The sequence below is a fragment of the Myxocyprinus asiaticus genome, chromosome 15 (assembly GCF_019703515.2).
Source record: "Myxocyprinus asiaticus isolate MX2 ecotype Aquarium Trade chromosome 15, UBuf_Myxa_2, whole genome shotgun sequence".
Lineage (NCBI taxonomy): Eukaryota > Metazoa > Chordata > Actinopteri > Cypriniformes > Catostomidae > Myxocyprinus > Myxocyprinus asiaticus.
This window is the reverse complement of record NC_059358.1, coordinates 26598788-26619071: the sequence shown is the minus strand read 5'-3', so window position 1 is coordinate 26619071 and position 20284 is coordinate 26598788. Positions and strand designations below refer to the sequence as shown.

The following is a 20284-nucleotide window of genomic DNA, read 5'->3' as shown; positions in this document are numbered from 1 at the left end:
AATATATGTGTGAATCTCAAAAAAACATGTCCATAAAAAATGTCACCACAAAAATCTAAAAAACAAAAAAAAAAAAATATTTTGCCTATTTTTTTATTTATTGTGGCATTCATTTTCACCTCAAATGTTTTATTATTTTGTGTTGGATTTTTTTTTCAATTTTTTCTTTTTCTCATTATTCTGAATGTAAGACTTGGTATGAGGATTGGGGGGTCACATTAAAAACAACATGGGGGTCATAACGTCATCAGGACACAGACCCGGACATGTTCTTGACAGGTTTCATGAGACTCATCCTGATGTATAATTTAACATAAACAAACATTTGATTGCATCTTCTGCTCTAGTGGCCTCTCAGTGTCTCACTCCATACATGTGACTCAAACTCATGTCTCCTCACCCTCCTTCATTCCTTTGGCCTGTCTGCGGGTGGTGTAGCTCCTCCACACTGAGCTGGAAGAGTAGTATGTGTCTTTCACAAATGTGTCGTCTGAGCTGTCGCTCTCGTCCTCATTAGAGTCATCGTCTTTGTCATCGTCACTGTCTTCAGATGAATCGTCTTGGCCTGGTGAGTGAGTGGAGGAAAAGGGAAGAAATTTAAATTCACTTAGTAGGATTACAATCTTTACCTGCTGGATACAACTCCTTCCCACTTGATACAAACTGGTGAACAACAAAAACTTCAATTCACTTTCATTTCAATGGCATAAAAACTAGAAATGCATATGAACACAATTCAGGTTAGGGGTCTCAATACAGCAACATTTCAGTACTGAAAACCACTAGCAGTGAAATATGAGGATTGTTGATAATTTCACACCAATTCTGGCATCACAGGAACAACTGTTTGCAGACATTGGTACATTGCAGAAATTTTTGTTTTCAATTTTGCTATCAAAATATGGTACTTTGTAAAATATAGTAAAAATGCTATGAAAATATAATACATTTGACACTCCCACAGCAACTAAATAATATTTTCAGAATTATTATAAGATGTGTGTACATAGGTCTCACTTTTTCCGGTAGTGCTGCTGTTCCGCTCCTCCGTCTTGGTGGTGGATTTACCATGGTGGGAGGATGCAGTAAGTTTAACCCTGCTCATGTCCACTCCGCTGCCCTCACTGTCAGAGCAGTGAGCCTCACTCTCATAGCCTTCCTTAAAGTTCTCCACACTCTCAATGTGGTCTAGATTGGCAAAATATTCATCACCCATCTCCAGACCTTCCTTGTCAGCAAAGTCATCAGTCAGGATTTTACCTGAGAGAGCAGGAAAAAGATTAGCTTAATCATTATATTATTTTACACTAAGGGGAAAAGCTGGTTCATTATCTAGAAGTGTAACAATGGGGTAGTTTTCTTGGTAAAAGTTTACAACAAGGTTCCATTCGTTAACATTAGCTAATGCATTAGGTATCATGAACTAACAAAGAACTATTTTTACAGCATTTATTGTCCTCTGTTAATGTTAGTTAATAAAAATACAACTGTTTATTGCTAGTTCATAATGCATTGAATAATGTTAACATATGCAACTTTTGATTACATTTTTTTATTAGTATATGTTTTAATTAACATTAACCAAGATTAAGAAATGCTGCAAAAGTATTGTTCATTGATAGTTCATGTTAATGTTGTTAACTAATGGAACCTTATTGAAAAGTGTTACTGTTTTCTTAAATAAAAGTCGAAATTTTAAATCTTATTTTAATCATTTTACCTGCATAGATACAAACAAAGGAGCCCTTGGCAATGTCATCAAGACAACGGATGCCCCAGCCCTTATTCTGGGTCTTAAAGAGCTGCAGCCGGACCTGCAAACCGTGCTGAACCAGACGATTAGTACACATCTGAGGATTACAGCGGCACCTCTTGTTACATTCATAGATCCTGAGAGTGAAAAAGAGTGAATATTATATTGTATATTGCAATTATGAATTCCCCCTATTTTGCAATTAGTTGTTTCTCTCTAAATTAACATAAAGGGGAGCTTGTTGGAGGAATGTAACATATAACATTATATGTGGAAGGTTGTGTGTATATCACAGACCCTGTAGGGAGACACTCTTCCAGTCTCTTGTGATGGTATCCAGCATTGGTGTTGATCTGTCCTCCTGGAGTACACCCTGTAGCCTGTAGAGTTAGCTGATGACACGAACACTTTGATCTACAAACAAACAAATGTATAGAACAAATGAAATCAGATTCATTGCTTTAGGGGAAATGTATTAAGTTTTCATAGATTAATCTACTGCAGACATTGAGCTACAAATAATCATTATCCGTCACTCAACTTTCAGTAAAACTTACAAAAAACTTCTGTGGTAGAATCTCCAATAGTTTAACCAGGCACTTTTTTTATTATGCTCTTGCAATGTGAGAAACACAAAAGATACAGCGGTTTTGCAATCAGATCACCCGATTTAATGATCAATATGGACTACACTGAACTACACTTGAAATCTCTTGGTTCTCCCCCAAATCCCCAGTCATGTCTATTTTCCTAATTTATTTTCTGCTCTTTTCTTCACTTCTAATCCCAATTAATGACTTCATTTACTATGGAATGTTTTACAATAGGGATATGCATTGGATTGGATCCCTTCTATTCTGTTCTTGAAGCCTTTTGAATTAAACGTCCATATTTTTAAAATTCTGGTAAACGGTGGCAAATTGACAATTAATGCAACCTCTGATCTACTGTGCAAAAACACAAAACTAGCAAGTCTGAAATCTAGAGTGTGTGGGTGATTGTGTGTGATAAATAAACAGATGCAACTAAACCTGACTCCATTGATGTACTGCAAATGTCTGATACTAACTTGTCTCTGCAGCCATCAGTGCAGTCACAGCCCACCAGGAAGTCTGGACTTGTGTTAATGTAGACTCCATCTGCTGGGATCCTCTCTTTACTGTAGGCCACATTGGGTGGAGGCGTGTTGTCGATCTCATTCACACAGGATAGGGGAATGTCCTCTCGGCCGCCTGTGATGTCACGGATGAAGTAGAAGGGCCTCTGAGGTTGGAATCGGCGGTCCACCAGCACGTAGGGGTCAAGACAGAACATTTCCAAGAAGATGAAGTCACAGAGTGTCTGGAAGAGGTAGCGCTGGATCTCTGCCATATTCCTCAGACTCAAGCCACATGGGGACTTGTAGATGACATGGAATGACATCTGAGCAAGAGAAAAAAAAAAAGTCATTACAAATGGTCACATAAAAGGCACTGTTGAAAATTATGAACCAATGTATTTTCTAACTTGGCCAATAAACAGAAGTCAGAAGAACTACTAGATGTATATTATCTGTTTTCAAACATTTTTGCTTTAGTAAATATAAAATGTTTGTATATTTTTTGCCATATATCCTATCTCCACCACTGACCACCCAGCTTTCAAGATATTGTCAACCTTTATTATAATAGTTAAAGGTGCACTCAGTGTTTTTTCCCAATTAAAAAGTTTTACTCCTAAAGAAATTAATGGTAATTTTAAAACATATGTATAACATCATGAGCACTCACATGAGATGAGGACTCAAGTCATATCAGTAACCTTAAAAAGGCTGTTATTTTCTACATGGGGCAGGGGCACCCTCATGGGGGCTGTCATTTTAGAATCACATGACCAGCTGAATACTACTTGTTTAATCTCAGTAACCATCTTGTTATTGGACACTTTCACTCTTGGATTAAATTAATCATGGCTGATTGCCAATAGTGAATTTCTACAATGGCATCTGTAACTGAAAACTACTGATTTCGAATGATGTTGCATCCACACCACTAGGTGTCACTGTAAGTCCAAGATGACACAAACAAAAAGTTATTGAGTGCACCTTTAACATGAACTAACAATGAACAATACTTTTGCAACATCTATTCATTTTGTTTAATACTTTATTATATAATATATATATAATATAATATATAAAATTTATTTAATTAAAAGTTGAATAATATTAGTTAATGCATTATGAACTAACATGAACAAACAATGAACAATATAATATTTAAAAATCAATATTAAAATTAACAAATGCTGAATAAAATTATTGTTTTGGTTATTGTTAATTCATGATGTTAACATTTTCAACCTTAAAGTTGTAAGTGTTACAAAAAATCCTCTGGTTGACCACTAGAGTTCCGGGTATACTTTGTTTTTGTGCGTTCCGGATCGGATTGCGCCCGGTCAAACATGTTGTCTTTCAAAGTATACTCTTCTGACCACGAATGAATACGAACGTGTTTGACATATGCACACCACGACTGCTTAGCGATATTCTTTCGGTACAGTCAATGATAGGCATATGCGGCAATGATGCACACAAACAGGGAATGTCCCCTTGTCGAGAAAATCTGGGCCACGCGCAAACTATGCTGATGATGAAATTTGTGTCAGGCATATTGTGTGCGGAGTGATCACTAACGTGGACAACTGAAGTATACTTTGGCCTTAAGACACACACCTTGCGGTTAAGGCGTCTACGGCCAGTCATGCGACGAAACTCGTAGAGCAATGGTGTAAGAAGGGGGTTGCGTCCTCGGTGCAGGTTTGGTCGGGTGGGTCGGATGCGCTTCAGACAGTCTGGGGTACAGGTGTGTGTAAGGTAGAAGAGTCGGTCGTTTGGTGCCTGGTACGACGGTTCCTGAGGAATACGCTCACTTGAGTATGTCGACACTGTTGATTGCAAAGAATGCTGGACTGAAGTGATTGGAGTCAGCGTATGCACAGGGCCGGGCTGCAGAATAAAGAGCCTGCGAAACAGAGTAAATACGAGAGTGAGAGAACAAGAGCGGACAGGTTGAGTGAGAGGCTCTGTTTACACCATAAATCCTCATATTAAAGGGATATTTTAACAAAAAATGGAAACTCTGTCACCATTTACTCATGTTGTTGTTGTCACATGTTGAACCTGTATGACTTTTCAACTTCCATGGAACACAAAAGAAGTTATGCAATATGGTAGTCACCATTCACTTTCCTTGTATCTTTTTTCCATACAATGAAAGTGAACGTGAGGTTAGCATTCAGCGTAACATCTCTTTTTGTGTTCCAAAACAGAAAGAAAGTAATTTGGGTTTGAGACAACATGAGGGAAAGTAAATGATGACAGAATTTCCATTTTTGGATGAAATATTCCTTTATCTAATTCTTTTCATTTATCATTTTCAGGTAATCCGGACACAAGAGGTCAAGACAGACTGGCATTAAAGAGATAGTTCACACAAAAATGAGAATTCTCTGTGATTAAAGTGCTGAGATCACAAAACAATTTGGAGCCTCATTTACACCTGTATTTAGAGCTGTTCACTTGTGAGAGCGAGACAAATGAGAAAGGGAAACGCGGTATGTGTTTAACATGTACGCAGGTCACCCTTCAAAAAACATTGAGACAAGTACCCAGTGCTTGGGTGTCACACTGACCTGGAGGTATTGGCCTGGGCAACAGTGCTGATTAGTGCTTTGGACTGGAGGTCAGAGGTCATGCTCTGGCGAGGCTGCATTACAACTGCACCAGTGCTCTTCTTAGCCATTTGACTCTTAAAGCCAGGACTCCTGAAAATGAAGAGAGAGAGACAGACAGAGAAAGATAAATTACAACAACACATGGTTTAATGCTTGACCTGGACATTTAAGTGCAGTATTATGAAAAAAAGAGAAGCACTGTGGGTAACACAGCTTAAGCACTCACTCTGTACGGGAAGGTTGTGGAGGTCCAGCAGGTAGAGTCCGAGGCGGTGGGAGCTGTGGGACTACAGGTCGACTGGTATTGGAACTACTGTTATCACTAGTGTACTGTACTACAGGGCCCTTAGTCCTTAACGCTCCTAAACACACAAAGTATTAGTGAGATGGGAATTGGGCAATAAGTACAGAGAAAGGACAGACCAGAGAATACTTCAGATGCTGGTATTTACATGACCGGTTAATACATACATTGATGTGAAAAAGTTTTTGCCCTCTTCCTGATATTTTCTATTTTTTGTGTATTTTTCATACTAAATTGTTTTAGATCTTCAAACGAGATATAACATAAAACAAAGGCAACCTGAGTAAACACAAAATACAGTTTAAAAATAAACTCAGCAAAAAAAACAAATGTCACAAAAATGTGACAAAAGTAACAGTCAGTATCTGGTGTTGCCACCAGCTGCATTAAGTACTGCAGTGCATCTCCTCCTCATGGACTGCACCAGATTTGCCAGTTCTTGCTGTGAGATGTTACCCCACACCAAGGCACTTGCAAGTTCCCAGACATTTCTGGGGGGAATGGCCCTAGCCCTCACCCTCCGATCCAACAGGTCCCAGACGTGCTCAATGGGATTGAGATCCGGGCACTTCGCTGGCCATGGCAGAACACTGAAATTCCTGTCTTGCAGGAAATCATGCAGAGAACGAGCAGTATGGCTGTTGGCATTGTCATGCTGGAGGGTCATGTCAGGATGAGCCTGCAGGAAGGGTACCACATGAGGGAGGAGGATGTCTTCCCTGTAATGCACAGCATTGAGATTGCTTGCAATGACAACAAGCTCAGTCCGATGATGCTGTGACACACCGCCCCAGACCATGACGGACCCTCCACCTCCAAATCGATCCCGCTCCAGAGTACAGGTCTTGGTGTAATGCTCATTCCTTCGACGATAAACGTGAGTCCAACCTTCACCCCTGGTGAGACAAAACCGCAACTCATCAGTGAAGAGCACTTTTTGCCAGACCTGTCTGGTCCAGCGAAGGTGGGTTTGTGCCCATCGGCGACGTTGTTGCCGGTGATGTCTGGTAAGGACCTGCCTTACAACAGGCCTACAAGCCCTCAGTCCAGCCTCTCTCAGCCTACTGCAGAAAGTCTGAGCACTGATGGAGGGATTGTATGTTCCTGGTGTAACTCGGGCAGTTGTTGCCATCCTGTACCTGTCCCGCAGGTGTGATATTCGGATGTACCGATCCTGTGCAGGTGTTGTTACACATGGTCTGCCACTGTGAGGATGATCAGCTGTCCTTCCTGTCTCCCTGTAGTGCTGTCTTAGGTGCCTCACATTACATACATTGCAATTTATTGCCCTGGCCACATCTGCAGTCCTCATGCCTCCATGCAGCATGCCTAAGGCACGTTCACGCAGATGACCCTGGCATCTTTCTTTTGGTGTTTTTCAGAGTCAGTAGAAAGGTCCCTTTAGTGTACTAAGTTTTTATAACTGTGACCTTAATTGCCTACTGTCTGTAAGGTGTTAGTGTCCTAACGACCGTTCCACAGGTGCATGTTCATTAATTATTTATGGTTTATTGAACAAGCATGGGAAACATTGTTTAAACCCTTTACAATAAAGATCTGTAAAGTTATTTGGATTTTTACAAAATTATCTTTAAAATACAGTGTCCTGAAAAAGGGACGTTTCTTTTTTTTGCTGAGTTTATATATATTTTTTATTGAAGCAAAAAAGTTATCCAACACCTATATAACCCATGTGAAAAACTAACTGCCCCTTTAAACTTAATAGCTGGTTGTGCCACCTTTAGCAGCAACAACTGCAACCAAACGCTTCCGATAACTGGAGATCAGTCTTTCACAACACTGTGGTGGAATTTTGGCCCACTCTTCTTTGTAGAACTGCTTTAATTCAGCCACAATGGAGGGTTTTCGAGCATGAACTGCCCGTATAAAGTCCTGCCACAGCATCTTAATTGGGTTCAAGTCAGGACTTTGACTAGGCCACTCCAAAACGTTAATTGTGCTTCTTTTGAGCCATTCAGGGGTGGACTTACTCCTATGATTTGGATCATTATCTTCCTGCATAATCCAGTTGTGTTTGAGCTTCAACTCTCGGACTGATGACAGGATGTTCTCCTTTAGTATTTTCTGGTGGAGAGCAGAATTCATGTTTCCCTAAATTACTGCAAGTCACCCTGGCCCTGAAGCAACAAAGCATCCCCACACCATCACACTACCACCACCATGCTTGACTGTAGGAATGATGTTCTTTTGGAATTCTGTGTTTGATTTATGCCAGATGTAACAGGACCCCAGTCTTCCAAACAGTTCCACTTTTGACTCCACAGTCCACAGAACATTCTCCCAAAAGGTTTGAGGATCATCAAGGTGTGTTTTGGCAAAATTCAGATGAGCCTTAATGTTCTTCTGGGTTAGCAGTGGTTTTTGCCTCGCCACACTTCCATGGAAGGCATTTTTGCCCAGTGTCTTTCTGATAGAGGAGTCATGAACGGTGACCTTTATTGATGCGAGAGAGGCCTGCAGTTCCTTGGATGCTGTCTTTGGCTTTTTTGTGACTTCCTGGATGAGTCGTCGCTGTGCTCTTGGAGGAATTTTGGAAGGTTGGCCACTTCTGGGAAGGTTCACTACCATGTCAAGTTTTCTGCATTTGGAGATAATGGCTCTCACTGTGATTCTTTGGAGTCCCCGAGCCTTTGAAATAGCTTTGTAACCCTTCCCAGACTGATGTAATCCAATCACCTTTTTTCTCATTATTTCTGGAATTCCTTTCGACCTTAGCATAATGTGCTACTGAGTGAGACCTTTTAGCCAACTTCATGCTGCTGAAAAAGTTCTATTTAGGTGCTGATTTGATTGAACAGGGCTGGCAGTAATCAGGCCTGGGTGTGTCTAGTCCAGCTGAACCCCATTATGAATGCAGTTTCACAGATTTGGGGATTTAGTAACTAAGGGGGAAAATACTTTTCACACAGGCCTAGTTGGTATTGGATAACTTTTTTGCTTCAATAAATAACATTATCATTTAAAAACTTTATATTTGTATTTACTCAGATTGTCTTTGTTTTATGTTAGATTTTGTTTGAATTTTTGAAACAAATTAGTATGAGATATACACAAAAACAGAAGAAATCAGGATGAGGGCAAATACTTCACAGCACTGTACAATCGCATAATCAAAATGAGAGAATCAGAAACACTACGACACACTTGAAAATAATATTTACTGTAAATTCTGAAGCTGATTTGTAAAAGTGTAGCCTTGCATATTAAACACATTTGGACAAAACACAAGACAATGCGTTACCCATATTAGGGCGCTGTCTTTGTTGACCAGCCATCTTCTTCTCTTGACTGTTAGCAGTGTTCATTTTCAGATTAAACATGGGCTCCAGTCTTGTAGAGCCGCGATAGATCCACTCACTGCGCTTATCATCCTGCAAACAACATTGAAAAATTCTATATAATGTCCAAATAACATTTAATTTGGTACCACAATAGGAAACCACCTCTCATTTTAGGCTTGGGTTGATTTCTCATAGTGAATGCATGTTCAAATGTCATCTAACTTACTTCAGCTGTGCATATGAACATGATTGTAGAGGGACAAATCAAAGAAATCTAACCTTGAACTCAAGCAACAAATGTAAGATGTTTTTCAATATGTACTGTATACATATAAACAGTATATAAAACAAATGAACACATCTACTGTAGCTTTATTAAGAAGCAGGAAGTGATGCCTTGCTGACCAGGAAGAGCATTTTGACAAGACTGCCATCCACTTCTTCCACACGGCTTTTCCACCACGTCCCTTCCCATTCTGTCTTTATAATTTGCCCTGGCTTCAGCAAAACCATGGGTCTGTTTGGGTACGATGTGATATACTCTTCGATGAAATCTCTGCATGATTGATCCTCAATATCCTCCCAGCTCTTTTTCACTGAAGACAGGTAGAAATAGAGATATCTAATACAACAAATTATTCAGTTGAACTGTCCTTTAATTAAAGGGATAGTTCACCCAAAAATGAAAATTCTGTCACTATTTACTCACCCCTCATGTTGTTCCAAATCCATATGACTTTCTTTTCTCCTTGGAACGCAAAAGGAGATGTTAGGCAGCGTATTAGTCTAGTAACCATTTACTTGCATCTTTTTTCCGTACAATGAAATTAAATAGTGACCAAGGTTAATATTCAGCCTAACATCTCTTTTTGTGTTTAGTGGAAGAAAGAAAGTCTACACTTTGGAAAGACATGAGGGTGAGTAAGTGATGACAGAATTTTCATCTTGGGGTTAACTATTCCTTTAAAAAATTATTCAAAGAAAATCACAAATAAAACATCAGTATAATAACTGTGTGTTTAAACATCACAATCAAGAAGGTGGCTAAAACAAATTGCGACAAGCTGGTAAAAAGGCTCTTACATGGTCTGCAGATAGGGTAGAGCTCAGGCAGGCCCACATACGAGGCATAACCGTCATCAAAAAAGATCAGGAACCTGCATCAACATTTAGACAGCATTTCAGTTTGACTGTCCAAACAACATGCAGTACATTTACACTGCATTTATTAAAGGTTTATTTCACCCAAAAGTGAAAATTCTCACATCATTTACTCACCCTCATGCCATCCCAGATGTATGACTTTCTTCTGCAGAACACAAATGAAGATTTTAAAAAGAATATTTCAGTTGTTGGTCCATACAATGCAAGTGAATGGTGGCCAGAACTCTGAAGGTTCAAAAATCACATAAAGGCATCATATAAGTAATCCATATGACTCCAGTGGTTTAAATTATGTGTTCTGAAGCAATCAGATTGGTTTTGGGTGAGAACAGATCAATATATAACTACTACTTCACTGTCCATCTTGCCACTAAAGTCTCTAGGCATGATCATGATTTCAAGCTCGATTACACTTCCTAGTGCTTGACGCATCTGCAGAGCACTAGAAGTGTAATCGAGCTTGAAATCACGATAGCCAAGGAGACTGCTGTCAAGATTTATAGTGAAAAAGGATTTAAACTTTGGTCTGTTCTCTACCAAAACCAATTGGATCGCTTCAGAAGACAGTGATTAAACCACTTGAGTCTTATGGATTACTTTTATGATGCCTATATGTGACATTTGGATCTTCAGAGTTCTGGCCACCATTCACTTGCATTGTGTGGACCTACAGAGCTGAAATATTATTCTAAAAATCTTCCTTTGTGTTCAGCAGAAGAATGAAAGTCGTACACATCTGAGATGGCATGAGGGTGAGTAAATGATAAGAGAATTTTCATTTTTGGGTGAACCATCCCTTTAATTTAGAAGAAGCTTTTATCTACACAAAATACAAATGAGGAACACCACAAAAGCAAAGAAAGAAAGTAACATGACAAGAGCTGCAAAACATCAAGAAGCTCAAGAATTCACAACAAAGTACCTCTGTCTATCTTAAGTTCGTATTACACTTTTGTTCTATGCACAAGCCTATAAAATCAATCCATCACACCTGTGCAATCATTCCAACCAGCATTATTTTCCTCCATCACCCTTTCCCTTTATTCTTATGTTCCATTTCTACCATTCTCCTTGGGCATTATTTATTCCAAGTCTTTTTTGGGAGTTTGCAATGCATCCATCAACTTACCTCATGCGGTTCTTGCTGTTGGGCATCTCAGCAACTACGCCTGCATAGAGCCAGACTTGGTTGCCGTCCTTATACTTGGCAACAACACGGGCACCAACGTACAGTCTCTCCAGTGTTGGGTGGTAGTCATATGCCACATGGTTCCCAGACAAAAGACTCTTCCCCTTATTCTCAAACTTCACCTTGTACTTAAAATTGCTCCCTTTGACACAAAAAGCAGAACTTAAAATTAAAGACCAAATAAAATCAAAATGAGAGTTTTTTGGTTTTTAGTTCGTGCCTGTTACCTTCGAGGCCATCTATATGCTTGTGTATTCCTACAAGTTAACAAAATACATTTTTAGCAAATATACATATTTAAAATTTTCTTCCATGATAACTGACCAAAAATACTGAAGACTAATCTTATGGGTTGTATAAAAAAAAATAAAAAAAAGGTCATTACCTTCATAGAATTCCATGTTGTAAGAATTGTAACAGTTGTAAGAATGGATTAAAGGTTCGGGTATAGTTTACTTCATTTTTCTGCATTCTGGATCACCTCACACATGGTACGGTGCACAGCCTCTCAAAGTTTACTCTTTTGTCAGCCAGCGAATAAGAACAAGTTCGATGCGTACACACTGTGACTGCTTTGTTATACTCTTTTAGTATGGTCAGTATGGGAACACTTGTGTGCTAATTGTTTTGAACGTACACTGGCGGCCAAAAGTTTGGAATAATGTACAGATTTTGCTGTTTTGGAAGGAAATTGGCACTTTAATTCACCAAGTGGCATTCAACTGATCACAAAGTATAGTCAGGACATTACTGATGTAAAAAACAGCACCATCACTATTTGAAAAGTCATTTTTGATCAAATCTAGGCAGACTCCATTTCCAGCAGCCATCACTCAAACACCTTATCCTTGAGTAATCATGCTAATTTGGTACTAGAAAATCACTTGCCATTATATCAAACACAGTTGAAAGCTATTTGGTTCATTAAATGAAGCTTAACATTGTCTTTGTGTTTGTTTTTGTGTTGCCACAGTATGCAATAGACTGGCATGTCTTAAGGTCAATATTAGGTCACAAATGGCAAAAAAGAAACAGCTTTCTCTAGAAACTCATCAGTCAATCATTATTTTGAGGACTGAAGTCTATACAATGCTTGAAATTGCCAAAAAACTGAAGATTTCATACAAAGGTGTACACTACAGTCTTCAAAGACAAAGGACAACTGGCTCTAACAAGGCCAGAAAGAGATGTGGAAGGCCAGATGTACAACTAAAGTCAAGTCAGTTTTATTTGTATAGCGCCTTTCACAACACACATTTTTTCAAAGCAGCTTTACAGAAAATCATGCATTAACAGAAAATGAAACCCTAAATCTATAAAGTCATCATTGTGTAGTTTAATTAAATATGATTATGAAGTGTGTATAAAAATAATTAAATAATAATTGTATTTAGAAACCCAGTGAGTAAGCTGAAGGCGACTGTTGCAAGGCTAACAGCATGAACATAATGCCAATATTATTCATTTATGTGCAGTGCAAGTCATGGTTTAAAATGATCAAACTAAGTAAGTGATAAGGGCCAGTGCTTAAAGATTTAGTAAGAACTGTAAGATTAATGACTAATGTCTTTGAAGTTCATCCTGGATTAACTGCAGAAGTACAAATAGATGCATTGTCCTTTGTTAGTTGGCTGATTAAGGCTTTTGTTGGCAATTTATTGATAGTCTATGTATTCCATTTTAAGAGTGTAATCCATCATTAGACCAAGGTGATGCAGACCATGATCAGTAAGGCGCTTCGCAGTTTAACCGGCTGGTCATTTCTGTGAGGTCTATCTTAAGTCCAAGGTTCAGGCAATGGCATATGAAGTATCCCATGTCTTATCCCATGGTTGGAGTTGGCATCAGTTCATCCTCTGAGGTCCATCGTAATAGACTGAAGTGATGTCTGGCTGGCACCGGCTGCATTTTGTCATCATCACTCAAGAGTCCGATACCAAGCAGGAATGAAGCTGGATCCAGCCAGTTCTGGTGACCTCGGGATAGGAGTCCCGAGGTTGAGACATGGAAACAAACAGAATAATATTAGCATAGATGCCATTAAATATTTTGCATAATCAATGTTTCAGGTTCCGGCAGACCTAAGTAAAGCAGCCTAATTATGTGGTGAAGAATAAATTAGGTGTATGCCTAGCTAAATAGATGAGTGTGTCTGCATCCTGAACAGTGTTAGGGAGACTGTTCCATAGTTTAGGAGGCAAACAGGAAAAGGACCTACCTCCTTTTGTGGATTTTGATATTCTAAGAACTATTAACAGGCCAGAGTTTTGCGATCGTAATGAACGTGATGGAACATAGCTTGGTAGAAGGTCACTTAAGTACTGTGGAGCTAGACCATTTAAAGCTTTATATGCAGTTAACAGAATTTTAAAATGAATACGAAATTTAACAGGTAGCCAATGTAATGATGATAAAATGGGGCTAATATGATCATATTTCTTGGTTCTAGTCAGCACTCTGGCTGCTGCATTTTGAACCAATTGAAGTTTATTTATTGAACTTGCTGGACATCCTCCCAGTAATGCATTACAATAATCCAGTCTTGAGGTCATGAATGCATGAATTAGTTTTTCGGCATCAGCAACAGAGCATGTGTCGTAATTTAGCAATATTTCTTATGTGGAAGAATGCTGTTCTAGAAACATTGGAAATTTTATTTTCAAATGACATATTGGTATCAAATATAACACCTAAGTTCTTCACTGTTGAAGGCGATGTAACAGTACATTCATCAAGAGTCAAATTATATTTTAGTGGCTTATTTTTAGAGGTTTTTGGTCCAATATCTAGTACCTCTGTTTTGTCAGAATTGAGTAGAAGGAAATTTCTGGCCATCCAATCTTTGATTTCGTTGATACACTGCTAATTTGGAGAATTTTGAAATTTCGTCAGGTATCGTCGGCATAACAGTGGAAACTTATTCCATGATTCCTGATAATATCTCCCAGGGGAAGCAAATATAAGGAGAAAAGCAGAGGCCCTTAAACTGATCCCTGTGGCACTCCATACTTTTGTTTGATTTGACAATTCCTCATTTACAAATACAAAGTGGTAGCGGTCTGCTAATAGGACCTAAACCATGCTAATGCAAGTCCACAAATGCCATCTTAATTATCTAGCCTATTCAAGAGAATATCGTGATCTATCATGATCTATCGTGTCGAAGGCAGCACAAAGATCTAAAAGCACTAGAAGAGAAATGCAGCCACGATCAGATGATAAGAGCAAGTCATTGGTAACTCTGATAAGTGAAGTCTCTGTACTGTGGTGTGGCCTAAATCCTGACTGAAATTGTTCATATATACTATTTCTCCGTAGAAATGAACATAATTGGGAGGACACAACCTTTCTAGTATTTTCGACATAAATGGGAGATTTGAAATCAGTCTATAATTAGCCAATTCTCCAGAATCAAGTTGTGGCTTCTAAATAAGCGGTTTGATAACTGCCATTTTGAAGTTTCTTGGGACATGTCCTAAGGATAGCGAGGAGTTAATAATATTAAGAAGAGGTTCTGAGATTAAAAAGAATACCTCTTTTAAGAGCTTAGTTGGTATTGGATCTAACATACATGTTGTGGCTTTTGATGTTTCGATAAGTTTTGTTAGCTCTTCATGACCTATGACAGCGAAGGATTGAAGTTGGATGTGAGGAAAATTATGAGACACTGTTTCAGAGGTACTGTGACAGATGATTGCATAATTTCAATTTTATTTCTGATTTTTTTTTATTTTATCAGTAAAGAAATTCATGAAGTCATTGCTATTGTGCTGCAACGGAATATCTGGTTCAGTTGAGGCTTTATTCCTAACCAATTTCTTCACAGTACTGAATAAACACCTATGATTGTTGTGGTTATTTTCTATGAGTTTGCAAAAATACGCTGACCTGGCACCTTTTAGTGCCCGTCTGTAGCTAAAGACACTATCCTTCCATGCACCACGAAATACCTCTAATTTGGAATTCTTCCACTTGCGCTCCATTTTCCGAGCTGCTCTCTTGAGAGCATAAGTGTGATCATTGTACCATGGTAGGGGGCTTTTTTTTTTTAATCGAAGGGGAGGGCGACACTATCAAGAGTGCTAGTGAAGACTGTATTTATATTTTCTGTTATTTCATCAAGTTCTTCTAGACTTTGGGGCTTACTGAGTGTATGAGATAGATCTGGAAGATTATTAGTGAAGCTATCTTTAGTGGTTGAAAGAATTGTTCTACCTGAACGATAGCATGGTGTAGATTGAGTAACATTAGCTGATCGCAGCATACAAGAGACGAGGTAATGATCTGAGATGTCATCGCTCTGCGGTAGAATTTCTATAGTATCAACATCAACTCCATATGACAGAATTAAATCTAGTGTATGGTTATGGCGATGAGTTGGTCCTGTCACATTTTGTCTGACTCCAAGCGAGTTGAGAATATCGATAAATGCTAATCCCAATGTGTCATTTTCATTATCTATATGAATGCTGAAGTCACCAACAATTAAAGCTCTATCTAGAGTAACTACTAGATCTGAAAATTTGCAAATTCACCAAGGAAATCAGAATAAGGCCAAAGACGACAGATAATTTTTATTTATATCTGGCGGTGTTACATTAAGCATTATAAATTCAAAAGACTTAAACTTATATCCTGTCCTCTGAGTAACACCAAAAATGTCACTGTAAATTGCAGCAACACCTCCTCCTCGACCCTTCAGACGAGGCTCATTTTTATAACAATAACCTGGAGATTCATCTGGTTTAAGCCAGGTTTCATTCAAACAGAGGACATCCAAACTATGATCTGTAATAATTTCATTTACAAGTAGTGCTTTGGTTGGAAGAGATCTAATGTTTATTAGCCGTATCTTTATATGATGTTTATCTTTAAAAAAAAAAAAAAAAAAATCAAGTTTGCCCTTAATCAATTTTTTTCTAAATGATTTAGTGAGGGGTTTGTGTTTGGTAGTTCAGGGAACAGGCACAGTCTCTATATGATATCTAAGTGATACAGTCACTATGTGTTGTAGTTTATGTGACCTGTGTGATGTCTCAAGGCAGCTAGCAGATGTTTGGAATAGCCAGTTTGTCTGCTTCCTGACTTGGGCCCCAGTTAGTCAAATACTATCACAATTAAGACTATGAGCCAAATTACTAGAGAGGAGAGCGGCACCTTCCCTGGAGGGATGGAGTCCATCTCTCTTAGCAGGTCAGGTCAACCCCAAAAACTCTTCCGATTGTCTAAAATCCTATGCTATTCTCCAGACACCACTCAAGACAACCAGCCATTCAGTGACACTAATCTACTATAAACCTCATCACCACGATGAGCAGGGAGGGGGCCAGAGCAAATTATAGTGTCTGACATCGTTTTTGCAAGTTCACAGACCTCTTTAACATTATCTCTAGTGATCTCTGATTGGCGAAGCCGGACATGAATAACAATTTTAGAAAATCTACGTTTAGCATTACCCAGCACTTGTAAATTTGATCTGATTTCAGACGCTCTGGCACCCGAAATGCATTTAATGATGGTGGCTGGAATCTCTATTTCCATGTTCCTTACAATAGAATTACCAATTATTAAGGCTCTTTCAAAATTATTCTCAGTGGGTGCATCACTGAGTGGGGAGAATTGATTGGAAACCCTAACAGGAACGGGAGAGTGGTATCAATTTACTGAGCGAGTGTGCCGCCGAGACATCACCCAAACGCCCTGCTGCAGGGGCTCTAGAGCCAGAACCAATGTGCTGCTCGCTGTACTACCCATATCTGAAACAGTATCTAATGGCTTCTCACTGACCTCCACTAGTGTTCAGATGCGGGTCTCTAACTCATTAGCCTTCTCTGTCACCCTGACTATTTCCATACATTTATCACATGTGAATCCCTCACTGCTGACGGAAGAAGCTATAGTAAACATGTGGCATGTAATGCAGGAAGCAATAACATGAGCTGTTGCCATGACTTACCACAATTGTTTGTTGTTGTTGATTGTTCCTGAGTGGCGAGGGTTTGAGATCGATGTGAATTCCTCACGCAATTGTTTGTTGTTATGCTTGTTCTTGATAAATGGTGCTTTGAGATCAATGCAATAATCCGTGTAACACAGAGGAGAAAACGGGTGCGTGCTGTAAAATGCACGCAGTTTAATCGCGATAAAAATAGGAGGAGGATGCATGCAGAAAAATGCACACAGTTGAAACGCGACAAGACAATAATGCAGAGGAAAACCTGATGCACGCTGAAAAATGGCAGGTATTAAAAATTAAAAGCTGAGAACAGATAGATAAGCAATGCTAAAAAAGCTAGCAGGCTACAAACACAGCAGCAACAGGAAGTGACAAATTTACATAGTAAAATCAGAGTCTCTAGTTTGAGAAATAGACTCCTGACATGTCCTCAGCTGACAGCGTCATTGAATTCTACACCAGTTTCATATACAACAGTAAAGAGAAGACTCAGGTGTGCAGGCCTTATGGGAAGAATTGCAAAGAAAAAGCCACTTTTGAAACAGAAAAACAAAAAGAAAAGGTTAGAGTGGGCAAAGAAACACAGACATTGGACAACAGATAATTGGAAAAGAGAGTTATGGTTCTTAACTCCATTGAGCTTTTGTGGGATCAGCTAGACTGTAAGGTGCGTGAGAAGTGCCCAACAAGACAGCCACATCTATGGCAAGTGCTACAGGAAGCGTGGGGTGAAATGTCACCTGAGTATCTGGACAAACTGACAGCTAGAATGCCAAGGATCTGCAAAGCTGTCATTGCTGCACCTGGAGGAATTTTTGATGAAAACTCTTTGAAGTAGTTTAAGAAGTTCTGAAAAAAAATTTCAAATTGCAATAGTAATTTTTCACATTATTAATGTTCTGACTATACATTGTGATCAGTTGAAAGCCACTTTAGTGAATAAAAGTACACATTTCTTTCCATAAGAGCAAAATCTGTACATTATTCTCACACTTTTAGCTTCCAGTGTGACTTTTCTAGAAACTAATAAAAATATAAACTGAGACTGAATAAAAACTATCTGAAACTGAAAATATAAACTGAGAATGACTAAAAACAATCTGAAAATGAAAAAAATAAATTCAAAAGGCAAAATTTACACAGTCTTCAAATAAACTGCTTACTTTGTTAACAGAATTCTCTGCTTGCGTTCGCTGATCAGCACTTACGAATGCACTTCTCCCGTTTTCAGTCACAATTTCAAAGTTTTCATTTACACTCCCGGAGTTTTCATTCGCAGTTCTGGCACAAAGCTCTCATGTGGGCGGGGATTAACAAAGAGGAGCTTTCATTGGCTTGTGAGATTTTGATACCTGGAAGTAGAGTTAACCTGGAAGGGGCTCTGGTTCAGGATTTGCGTGTAAAAGTGCGAGAATCTGTTAGCGGCTTCATAATTAATTAGTGTTTAGTGATATATTTAGGCTTTTGGTTTTGTATTTTATCAGTATTTTTTCCTACAACTATTTTGTCACAATAAGTTTTGAGGAGCAAACACAGATGAATGCCTTAAACGTCATCAGCAGGACAATCGAGGCAGCCTGAGGTAAGTCTGTATAATTAAGACAATCTAATAAATAAATAAAAGTTATTGCTTTTCAGTTAGTGAGCTAATCTGAATCACTAAGATGACAGATATTTTTTCTTCATAATTTAGATATAATTAACCATGGTTTTACTACAGTAACCATAGTTGAAGTATGGTATTAGTAGTTAAACCATAGTAACCACAAAATTATAATTTTATTACCATACAGTTTTTTCATATATTATTACTTTGGTTTGACATTGAATATCATGGTTAAAACTTGTTTACGATAGTAAAACCATGGTAAATGTTGTGGTTATTATGGTTTTACTACAAATACCAAAGTTCGACTATGGTTGCTGTTGTAAAACCATAGTTAATTTATTGCATGTTAAAAAAAAAACTATTTCAGAAAAAAAAATCCCTTCCTGTCTTATGAGTTCCTTAGAGAGCAGAACTGGATAATGCAGTTTGAACTTGGTTTAGCCCAGTACTTAACCTGGTAATCCTTACTATTTCATTCTTTGATTATATTGTGTTTACTTGTTCATTAGTTGTCAGGACATAATTTTAACCGGATTATTATATTTGTATGGATTGAACATGTAAAGATGAAATGAGAGTTCTGTCATTATTTACTTGTACAACTTCTTTTTTTCTCCCCAATATGGAATGCCCAATTCCCAATGCGCTCTAAGTCCTCGTGGTGGTGTAGTGACTTGCCTCAATCCGGGTAGCAGAGGACGAATCTTAGTTGCCTCCGCGTCCGAGACCGTCAATCCACACATCTTATCACGTGGCTTGTTGAGTGTGTTACTGCAGAGACGTAGTGCACGTGGAGGTTTCACGCCATTCTCCGCGGCATCCACGCACAACTCACCACACGCCCCACCGAGCGAGAACCACATTATAGTGACCACCAGGAGGCTACCCCATGTGACTCTACCCTCCCTAGCAACAGGGCCAATTTGGTTGCTTAGGAGACCTGGCTGGAGTCACTCAGCACGCCTTGGATTCTAACTCGTGACTCCAGGGGTGGTAGTCAGCGTCTTTACTTGCTGAGCTACCCAGGCCCCTGTACGACTTTCTTTCTTCCATGGAACACAAAAGGCAGAATGTTTGTTTCTGTACATTTTTCTTCATACAATGAAAGTGAATGAGGACTGAGACTGTTAGTCTCAAACATTCTGCCTAACATTTCCTTGTGTTCCATGGAAGAAAGAAAGTCAAACATATGGGCTTGAAATAAAATGAGGCTATGAATAATGACATAATTCTCATTTTGGAGGGATAAACTAATTCTTTGACAATTTTTTAGAGTAGCCACATCCACATTCT

General features: G+C 38.8%; 1 protein-coding gene across 3 annotated transcripts in view; it reads right to left on the bottom strand.

Moving 5' to 3' along the window:
• The window catches only part of LOC127452895 (histone-lysine N-methyltransferase SETDB1-B-like), a 38241-nt gene that overhangs the window by 7770 nt on the left and 10187 nt on the right, over window positions 1-20284 (bottom strand). For 2 of the 3 annotated variants that reach the window (XM_051718749.1, XM_051718750.1), the window contains exons 6-17: window positions 11367-11568; window positions 10157-10230; window positions 9479-9669; window positions 9034-9163; window positions 5694-5829; window positions 5426-5557; window positions 4467-4755; window positions 2823-3175; window positions 2051-2167; window positions 1721-1890; window positions 1018-1260; window positions 401-565 (exon numbers count right to left, since the gene is read on the bottom strand). In XM_051718749.1, the coding sequence (XP_051574709.1) occupies window positions 401-565; window positions 1018-1260; window positions 1721-1890; window positions 2051-2167; window positions 2823-3175; window positions 4467-4755; window positions 5426-5557; window positions 5694-5829; window positions 9034-9163; window positions 9479-9669; window positions 10157-10230; window positions 11367-11568 (2202 nt within the window). Of the gene's footprint in view, window positions 1-400; window positions 566-1017; window positions 1261-1720; window positions 1891-2050; window positions 2168-2822; window positions 3176-4466; window positions 4756-5425; window positions 5558-5693; window positions 5830-9033; window positions 9164-9478; window positions 9670-10156; window positions 10231-11366; window positions 11569-18122; window positions 18232-20284 lie in introns of all 3 variants that reach the window. The other variant, XM_051718751.1, reaches the window with a different exon arrangement.